The 10879-nt window shown below is 32.8% G+C and overlaps 1 protein-coding gene across 3 annotated transcripts; it reads left to right on the forward strand.

The window, feature by feature from the left end:
* Window positions 1–791: 791 nt before the first annotated feature.
* Window positions 792–9330, forward strand: LOC138332311 (uncharacterized). 3 transcript variants are annotated; one of them, XM_069280358.1, is made up of 7 exons: window positions 792–1186; window positions 1524–1707; window positions 3445–3507; window positions 4012–5224; window positions 5739–5864; window positions 5989–6040; window positions 6279–9330. In XM_069280358.1, exons 2-4 carry the CDS (start codon window positions 1694–1696, stop codon window positions 5081–5083), a joined length of 1149 nt encoding a protein of 382 aa, XP_069136459.1. In that variant the 5' UTR covers window positions 792–1186; window positions 1524–1693; the 3' UTR covers window positions 5084–5224; window positions 5739–5864; window positions 5989–6040; window positions 6279–9330. The 3 variants fall into 3 exon arrangements, with proteins under 3 accessions (XP_069136459.1, XP_069136467.1, XP_069136475.1); XM_069280366.1 differs by lacking the exon at window positions 5989–6040; XM_069280374.1 differs by lacking the exons at window positions 792–1186; window positions 1524–1707 and adding an exon at window positions 1829–2718.
* The last annotated feature ends 1549 nt before the right edge of the window (window positions 9331–10879 follow it).

Below are 10879 nucleotides of genomic sequence, written 5' to 3' on the forward strand. Positions count from 1 at the left end.
ACACAACAGACTTTCTCACAACCTACGTTACAAGTCCCTGTGGGATATACCAGTGCAATATACCCGTAGCTATGAGATATACCAGGACAATATACCTGTAGCTATGAGATATACCAGTACAATATACCCGTAGCTATGAGATATACCAGTACAATATACCCGTAGCTATGAGATATTAAAAATTTAAATATTTCATTGGTTACTGTGCTCTAGTTCATAATATTTAACCTGAGGTGGTGGTAATCAACAAATGTTATATTGCTTCGACTCGAGGACTATACCTCCCCAGACAACACCACAGGATAGCTTTTCTCTCTGGAAAAAAGCCATAATAAAATAATGGTATACCCGTAGCCATGCGATATATTCCAGTACAATATACTCGTAGCCATGCCATATACCCGTAGCAATAAACTAAATTGTTAACACCATACTAGATTTACAAAATATAATGCTTCACCATGATGTCATAGAATGGTGGACTAATTTTCTATTTCCATGTAGCATAAAGTGAAGCAAAACTAAATAATTCAAGTAAACAGCCGCGACTTCAACAAAAAAACTACTGAAATGTTGATACCATATGGTTAAAATATGATGTTTACAGTTCGTTTGATTATGTAAGAAAAATTTTCTAAGAACACAAATTATCATGTGATTTTTTTCTGAGAACCACTAGGTTCTATTTATAATGCACCCGTTATTTCCGGTGTACTATATAAATAAACAGGTAATACAAAATCGTGTATTCGAATGTCTTACTTGAGTGAACATTATATATATACCTATGATCTGTAAAGGTACTGGTTGTATATGAGAAATGAGTCATTGGGATTTTCACAGGGTTATTTCTTAAAAACTGCGTTTTGCAGAAAGTGGTTGGAATTAAGTACTCGTAGTTCAGACTATAAAACACTTACAATTTTAATCGACATAAAATATATTAAAAACAACTCCCATAGACCTCACATTATAAGTGGAATAATGCCAGTCGAATGACGTCTGCTTGCTTGATTTACTTCCTTGTGCTATTAACGCGAGAATATGTACTAAACTGGTCCATCCTCTGTAGGCTGTTTCAAACGAAGTAAGGAAACCATTGTATATATCTCATGTTAATGAAGTTGGAAGAAAACAGACACCATTACTTCGGTATGGGATAAATTGTTCAACGCCATAAACCCATGTAAGTTTTTACTTCCTTATTACATAGGTATATAGAGCTACACTTATTTTGTTCAGTGTATTCAGGATGTAAACTTCTAAAATACAAAATGTACTGTGTTGCAGCAAACTAAGATAGAGAATACAGAATGCATGTGAATGATTTATATAATGATAACATCAATGCTAGTAGACGTCTCAGTCAATGATACATTATATACGTATTCGTTGTACAACTTGGTAATATCACAATTTAAGTTGACCTTAATTACTCGCAGTTTTAACCATTAAAATTTAATTCATATCAGACTAGGAAGAGGACTTGAAGGAAGAATATCTTGCGCTTTTTTATGATTCAGTGTCCTACAACTTGCGCCGATATTGGTATACCCAGTATTAGAATGAAGAATTAGCAATGAAGTCCTAGACGCACTGATTATGCCCTTTGAGTCGATATCGCCAATAATCATCTCTATCCGACATTTTGTATCTCAGTCTCAACACCTGGAACACCAGTCTATTTACAGTGATGTCATTGTCTACGTACGTATCAATAGTTATTATCCTTAAAATTCAAACTGTTTTATTTTCGATGTGTATGTGTATGGTTTTCTGACACAACGATTTGTTCCCATGGTTCATATGTGTAATATTTAATAACAAATTTCGCCATACATGTATTTAATCACAAAGTTCGCCATATTTAATCCCAAAACTCGCCACATTTAATCACAAACTCGCCAAATCAAACACAAACATATCTGACTGTTGACGATGAGAGGGGGTCTTTTGACACAATATGAGATATCCTAAAAGGAGTAATAAGTTGATTGGGGGATGTCACATGTGCCTTACACCTGAATTGTATGGGTCCAACTGTCCGGTTAAGAACGGTTTCTTGTAGATTTTCTCCAACATTAAGACACTAGCTCATTCATATCGGCAAACCAGAGCTATAAGATAATGTTTTAGATGTGTTTCGCAACAGATGTAAAATCATTAGTTTCAGTTTAAACTCATAAACGCTTGACCTTAGCGATGGAGAGGATGAAAAGGAAATATAGCAAGCTATTTAAATAAGTGATACATTGTACAATATGTGCATAAACTCGTTCTTCGCGTGCACATTTGTACGAAAATGATCTGATAGATTATGTCACCTTTTATCTTATATCTGTTGATCGTAATGACAGAATATATGACTCAGCTTTGATTCCGCTTGTGTGGCCCCAACAGAAATATTAGAGATCTAACTCTAAGGATATGGCAATACTCTAAAAGCGTTGCATCATACGAGTTGTTTTATTTTTGCATGAGTAATTTGAAATCAATTATTTCCCTATACATCAGTACTCAGAAGTATCAGTCAGTAACAGACTCTTGAACGCTGTGGGTGTATATTTTATGTATTGATTGAGTCATGCAATCTGGTCAATAAGGAAGTTACTGAATTGTTGGATATTCATTTTAAAAAAGGATTAAACTGAAGGATAAACTTCAGATCATTAAATGTGAAAGAGACTAGGGTTTAACTTGTTTCGTTGAAAACACTATGTAAGTATGTAACAGGTTTATGACTTATAATGAAAACTATTTGATTTATGATCGTACTGTAAAAGTGTATTTTTTGATTTATCGTACCACCAAAGTATAGCATTGCTTTGTTATAACGAATACCCACCGTTTGTTTTGATAAGTGGACAAAAATTAAATAAATTCATCAACATCAGACATGCAGCCAACTAGAACAACTCGCGTTAAATTTATATTTACAATTTTAACTGCTTAAGAAATGCTACCAGTTACCATTGTACAATAGTGTATGAAAGAGGGCGTTACTAAGTTACCTAACTAGCATTAAAATGTATTTGAATGATTTCAAATAACATGTGTTTAAACTAAACAGAATATACATGTCCGTGCCGGGGATCGAACTCCGGTCAACTAGGTAAAAGGCGAGTGTTGGCGTAACCACCACACCATCCTATCACTCATTTCATATTTTCAATATCAGTCATGAATTTAATAATCAATTAACACATTTTATTGACAATCAACTTTGGTTTAAAAGGAGTTAATGCTATAATATACATATTTGTATGGTTGTTGCAACTATACATATGAGAAAGTGATCGAGGAAACAATTTGTTCAAAATAAGCATTTTCCTGCTCTGTTGAAAAATGTTATACATAATATATATGTCAATATGCGTCGTCGATGTCTTCTACTTCCGACACTTTCTGCCGTATATAATTTCGAATTGATTTACGAATTGACAGGATGAATCCTCCTCGACACGAGAGATCATCAATATCTAGAGGAATGTGGACTATGGACTCAAGGTATTCACTTGTCACGTTTTCATTTGAAATATTCACGATGAAATCGCGTGATAAGAATCATTTTCGGACTTATTTAAATTTCAAGTTGTATAATAAATCACTAAGTTCGCCATTTTTATCTGTCCCGAGCCTGTCATTATGTATGACAATCTCTATGTTTTATTTTTATAATGGTATATCCATGACCAACATTATTGTTGATGGTGTTATACGTACCTTCTTACTAATTGTAATGATAATCATACTTTAGCGCGTTTATAGTGTCAGCTAATTTACGCTAAAATTACAATTTGTTGCTGGTGTTTTGTTTTTAATTTAATGTTGCGACTAAATTGTAATTTATGAATTTAATAACGTTTACGATACTCTGATTATATGGCATATAATAAAACAATCTAAACTAGACATTTGTAATAAATAAAAAGTATGTTTGAATGGTTTAATAACTTTGGACATTCATAGACAGCTTTTTATAAAGTATTTTATTTTCTATTTTAATCGCAGCAACGCTGGTGTTGTTGGTATACTTGATCTACGAAAAGTCCAACTGACGTCTGATGATAAGCAGGAACCACCTATCATTACAATGCCTGGTTCGAACGTCTTCATAAAACCAGTGCATTTGACAAACCTACAGACACATGATAGAACACAACAAGCTGGTGACATTTGTGTTAGTGTTAAAACATTTATGTCAAAAAAACTGAGCTTTGGTTGCGTTGGGCAATATGGATATTTCATTCCGAAAGAAAACGAGGTTAATAGAGGATATGTTCCGAAAGCATACACTATGACACTTATCTTACAAGACAACGGGAAGCCGTCTGCAAAGTTTACTGGAACTCTTCAAATGTGGAGATCGGATCTTCTTGCTAGGCTGATCGTTTGTAGACGTAGTCAACAAACTGATCACAAAAAATACAGAAAAGATGATGCGTTTTCACGACGATTTTTCTCAAGAGTAATCAGGTTTCATAGTCCTGGTAATGAAAGGTCATCACAATCGGATGCTGGGAATGTTAACATATCTGTCTACATTGAGCTTGTATCTCTGTACGTAACTGACCTCTATAGGCGTGGATATTTCCCACCTACGGCACAAAGAAGTCATACTCATTTCAAGCTGCCGTCCACAGATACCATCACGCCTTCCGAAAATCGTGAGGATTTGCTAGATTCAGTCATGAGACTTTTATCCTTCCTTTATATAGCAAATAACAGTTACCTATATCCAGTGCTCGCACGAGCCGGATTTTACCATGTCGATGGGGTTGTGACCTGTTTGGAATGCGATTGTTCATATAGTCTTTCAGATTTTAAAGGTGGAGATCAATCAGACATTGACAAGCATCATAAGATTGGATGCAGACATCGCAATGTACGGGAAGAAGACTGCGAACTTCCGCCACCACGACAACATAGCAGTAACACAATGTCGTCCTTACCGCCTGTAGGAGCTTCGAGGTATCATTCCGGAAATGCAATTGCAAAAAACGTAACGAAGAAGGCAGTTTTCAAAACGAGGGAACAGCAAACTTGCAACCAGCACATCTACGACCTCCTGTTAATCATATAAAATCCACGAGGCTGCCCCAACCAACGAGAGAGCTTAATTGTGACATGAAAACACCGCAAGAACGGAAAGACAGCTTCCAACATTTGAAGCCTCCTTTACATGTATGGAAATCTCTTGTAAAACATGGATTCTATTACGATGGTAGGTTATCAATCAGATGGTATATTCTCTGTTAAATTGTATATGGGTAAAAATGTAATGTATATTTTGTATTAGAAAACGTGCCATCTGTCTGTAATAAAATGAAAAGACTCATAATGTACACGTACAAAGGTTATGTGTAAACGCAGCTTTTCGATCAAGCTATGGAATTCCAACAAAATCATCGCTAAAAAGATTTCAAAATGCTCTATTTCATTTGACCATCAGGGTTGATTTGGAGCCGTATTAACTACCACAATATGATATATACATACGAATTAAATATGTGCAAGTTACAATATGTTCGTGTGACTACGTTTATATTTTAGATTTTCTAGTATGTATTTACTTAAAACAGTAGGCATAGGATGAAATCAAACGATATTTTCTTTAGATTGATTTAGATTTTTTTCCAAAATTATCCTAAATGATCATCGCGCTTAAAAAGCTTACTCTCTATTGTTAGAGTAATTTAATGATTTTGCTATGGATAACATTTTTCTTTCCCTTACAGGTGATGAGATTCGTTGCTGTAGTTGTAAAATCTTGTACGACAAATCATACAAAGAAAATCCAGCACTAGTCCACACTCAGAAAAACTCAACTTGTGAATACTTCAGTTTTCTGTAACCAAACAAAGGTAATCATCATTTCTAGTTCTTTTCAAATTATATTCGTGTTCCTAATAATTTGAATCATGTCATTGTATAATGTATGTGATTGTTTCAATGTATATTTATCTATAATGTCACCATTTTTTACAGGTTGGGCCATCCTTAATCTCTATGGACAAAATAAGCGTACAGCTGCCCAAAGGTAATGTAATGGATACTTTACTTTATCGTTAATTGATCTTGTATGAATATAAATCGTCTCTAAATTGCAATATTATTTTCGATGTATTCGTCACATTTTGATTTGATTAACAGCATATACTTAAAGCCGAATATTTCGTAAACACAAATTTACACAGTTGATAGTTAATACATTAAATGGCTACTAAATAAGTAACATCCAGCCATTCATTTCTTACCGATAATTGTTTTCTTTTCAGAAATCGTGTTCATTACCTTGCAGCGTTGAAAAGATTTTATGGTGCTGATATAAACACTATGACATTTCGTAGTATTAGTGTGTAAATATTCATTTATTTATGCCAAGCTCTAAATATATGTATGTTCTACTTAAGGTGTAAAGGGGCAATCCAGTGAAGTTAACTATCGCAAATAACTACGAAACAACATGTTACATGAAACTATGGTTCATCCTTTTTCCTTAAATATTAACAAAACTATTGAAAAATTCCACGACACCATTGAGGATTTCACTTGATTTCGATGAAATTCATAATAGTATGTCTAAACCATCAACCAGGTACAATGTGTCAAGTACGTTATTAAGGTACACAAGCAATATTATGTTACTTTTAAGACAAGTATATGCAAGATTGATGATCGATGATGAATTCTGCAATGATTGCAAGCGTAACATGTTTTGAAAACAAAATCAATTTTTAAACAGCATCAGCTGTACAGAATAAAAAATACCCATCAATGTCTGCTAGAATCACATACCATTATTATTTTATTTTGCCATATAATGCATATCGTTCCAACATTTAAGGACCCTGTTCACAGATATTTGTTAAAAAAATGAACGAATCCATACAAGGACACTACGACTAGTTTCAGATGTAGATTATAATGTTCCCATTGGATACGTATTTGTCAAATCACACCGCATGCCTTTCACCTACAAATTACACACAATAATGTATTTTGATGTAAAAAAAAATATGAATAATATGTGTACTGCCTGCCTAGATGGTAACATGCTAGTATATAGCATAAATCCCGTTCAAAAGGGATCTTTAACAATGGCAAAATGTCTTACCAGGCGTAAAAAGTTCAACATTTTTAAAAAAAATCAATGGCCCAGCACATTGGAATAGCCTTCCTGCAAGAGTCACAGTAACAAAATTCCTTATAATTTTGATGTATGCTTGTATATTTATTTTGCTAAAATCGGTCAAATTTTATTTTTGCAATATTGACCTCTATGTATGCAAGACACATACATGCACTTGTGTTCATTATTTCAGTATCACTTATTGCAATGCATTTTATAATGCATACACTTGTGGTAATTTTCTATTATTTCTTTAGTTGCAATGCATTTTATAATGCATACACTTATGGAAATTTTCTATATTTCTTTAGTTGCAATGCATTTTATAATGCATACACTTATGGAAATTTTCTACTATTTCTTTAGTCTGTGATACTAGGATTTTGTTTTGTGATATAACAATTTATTCTTTAAAATGATTTACTATTTCTGTGATATTTTTGTTGCCATTGTTTTTATAATTACTGTATATTTATTAACTATATTGTAAATACATTACTGTACATGTTTTATATTCGACCATGTGTGAGAAGAGTCTTTGTCTCAATGTGTAAACGAATGAAAATTTAGATCTAGTCCATTATTATTATTATCATTATTGCTAGCTGACCAATATCATATTGTCACGTGATGGTCGCCGTAAAGAATACATTCATGGCATGTTTGTGACAATAATTTATGATTCACATTTCATTTAAATAAAACGATATAGAGCATATTTGTAATATTTCGGTTGAAATAACTTTTTTGCAATTTTCGAAAAAAAAAAGAAAATTGTATTTCCATGGTTTTACACGCTTGAAAAAACAAAAACTACACAGTAACCGAATGTCATTTTGTTAATCATATCATTGTCCGGACTAATATATTGCATTTGGACTATCGATAAACTTAACCCTTAGGCTGCCACGTGCACAGGGCCGATTTGGGCCGATCTGACTTTTACGTTGACTGCCACAGGGCCGATCTGGGCCGATGTGCTTTTTAACGAATTTTGACGTCACGTTTTGCATTGTTAACGACGTCATCAATATATGTGTGATGTCCCTGCACCGACATGAGAAATGCTGGAAAATTGCATATGTGATGACACAAATTTAGAGTTACCTTACTCCGAAACCTTTCAACTTATTTTCACGAAACTTTGTGTATATGTTAGGCTGGTGTAATTGTTGTACCTTTTGCTATCCGAACCTTCTATTTTTGGTATTTTATCTGTTACTATGAAAAAAATTTAACAAATTACAGTTTGTTGTCTAACTCCAAAACGGTTCAACGTAGATGCGCGAACATGTTTATATACTGTGTATATAGACTTTAAATTTCGTGGGTGCATGTCAAGTTTCACGATTTACTGTTTTGAAAATATTTGCGGGGACTTACCTTTGCGAATCATCTATGTAACATTTGAAAGCGTCATTCAAAAGACATACTATAATATGTGAAACCATGATTTTGTTAATTTTTTCGAAGTAAAATAAATTTCGCGAATTTGGATGGGTCCGCGAATTTAGCAAAATTAAAACCTCTGTGTATATTAGAAACTACATGTATATATACATTACATAAGGCTAGTGCTTAAGTTCTTATTATTGCTATTAAACATTTATATAGATAATGTTTATGTTACATCGGAAACTATTTCAAAACGCTTAATTACCGATTACTTCAATTTCTGAGTTTAAGTTATAGCTCCCTTAATTGTTCGACTGATCTCCATGTTATAGCTTTGACATCGTATATGGACATATATGTAATATAATTACTAATTTGGCAACATCTATTTTGTTGGAAAGAAATAAAGAGTAAAGACATGGAGAAGCATAGGTTTTAGAAAATCACTAGATATGATATGCGTAGGTCACCTTCTAGTGGTCCCGTGTAAATATGTACCTAGCGAAGTTATTTTAGGTAGAAATACTGTAACCCAGATTTCGATTTTAATTGTTACAGCACATCAAGAGTGTGATGAAATGTTGATTATTAAACCTATATATACATACATGTATATTAAGGAAATAAGGGATGTACTTGATAGTTGAGTTGTGGGGGAGGTGGGGGGAGAGAGAGAGTTAGTTATTTTTTTATTGATGATCCAATTTAGAATTCGAATTTTGAAATATTTTCGGTTTTCCGTGTTTATTTTCTGAATTTAAATTTTCTATTTTTTTCTCTTTATTGAACTGGGATTTTTTTCCTAACCAAGTAAATATAGGCATATATTCGTAACGTAACATGTACTCATATTGGGATTTTAAAAGAAGTGCGTCATCCGTCGAACGTTGTTCAGTTCGGAAACCTTAACAATTTAAACCCATATCTATCACCAGATCTCACATTTTACATACAATTTTAAAGGCCCATTACCTTTCGAAATAAAAATGAAAATTTTCTAAAAATCAATTATAACATAATAAGGATTATATCGATGACCAAAGATGAGGTTACAACACCAAACAAATGCGAAATACATTTTTATGATTTTAAGTTTATGAAGCGAATTTGACAGGCACTCCATCAAACATTTAAACTGTATAAACCATGTCGAGTTAATTCTTTTCCTCTTTATTGCCTATTTTCTTGATAATATATACCCATCAAGGGCTAGTCACAATATCCAGTGGCATGATAAACATTATTTTAGGGTATAAATTTGACAGCCATTAAATTAATGTATAAATCATATGTAAATCTTCAGTTGAGTTAATCCTTTTTCTTGCTTATTTCTCTCTTTCCTCATAAAAAACATATCAATTACATGTAAAATACATTATACAGTGATCCTCTACCCATGTAATGCTATACTGTTCCCATATTTTGTGTTTTCTGCAGGATCCTTACTGCTGAATTACCACGCTGTGTAACATTTTGTAAGCACAATTAAGAAATTCTAACAATTTTAATGACAGAAACAATATTGAAAAAAATATAAGATAAGTCTTCTCTCTATAGCACAGACTTGTGGTACATTTGTACGTGAATTACGCAAATGAAGGGAGGTAACTCCAACATGAATATTACATCTATAGATATCAATGGTATAAGTTGATGGTTTATGAAGTGAACATCAAGAACACATTAGATTAATAAAGTGATTCATATCATACGCCAAACTCATTATACTTGTAGGTCTTGTGTTGATAAGGAAGGAGACTCAAGTGCAAAAATAGTGTGGGTTCATTTTAGAAAGCAACGTTTATCTAATATTTTCATTTCAAAGAGACGTATAACTGTTCAAATTGGAGTTTTAATTTCATTCATATACAACATACACTATATGATTCACAGTTTATCATGGAATTATGGAAATATTAAAATGATGAAAGTACCCATTAGATATCTCGCAATGATTTAAGATATACATACATAATCGATTATTTCAAACTTTGTTTAAAGTTTTAAAATGAATGTTTTCGAGTACTGAATAAAGTTCGAGAAAGCACATAGAATATTCATATTTTCATTTTCAATGCAAGGATATCTCTATAAGATCAAGTGATTGTTGACTGGTTGTCATGAATGACACTACTTAAAGGACTGTATAACTGACTCAAAAATTAGAATATTACACACAGAGGAAAATTTGGACGCTTTTTCGGGATCATAACTACAAGAGCATACACCAGTTTGGTTTGTTTCTCTTATTATATTTACGTCCTGTCAACAGCAAGGATCATTTACAATAGCCTCCCGTGTCTTGTAGGTGTGATTAAACATTCTTATTTTTTATATTATAATAATAACACA

Source organism: Argopecten irradians, chromosome 1 (genome assembly GCF_041381155.1).
Source record: "Argopecten irradians isolate NY chromosome 1, Ai_NY, whole genome shotgun sequence".
NCBI classification, from domain to species: domain Eukaryota; kingdom Metazoa; phylum Mollusca; class Bivalvia; order Pectinida; family Pectinidae; genus Argopecten; species Argopecten irradians.

What these genes read in the sequence shown, in the direction of transcription:
- LOC138332311 (XM_069280358.1), top strand. An exon ending in ATGTGGACTATGGACTCAAG is followed by an intron (nt 3,508 to 4,011) that starts GTATTCACTTGT and finishes TTTTAATCGCAG; the next exon opens with CAACGCTGGTGTTGTTGGTA.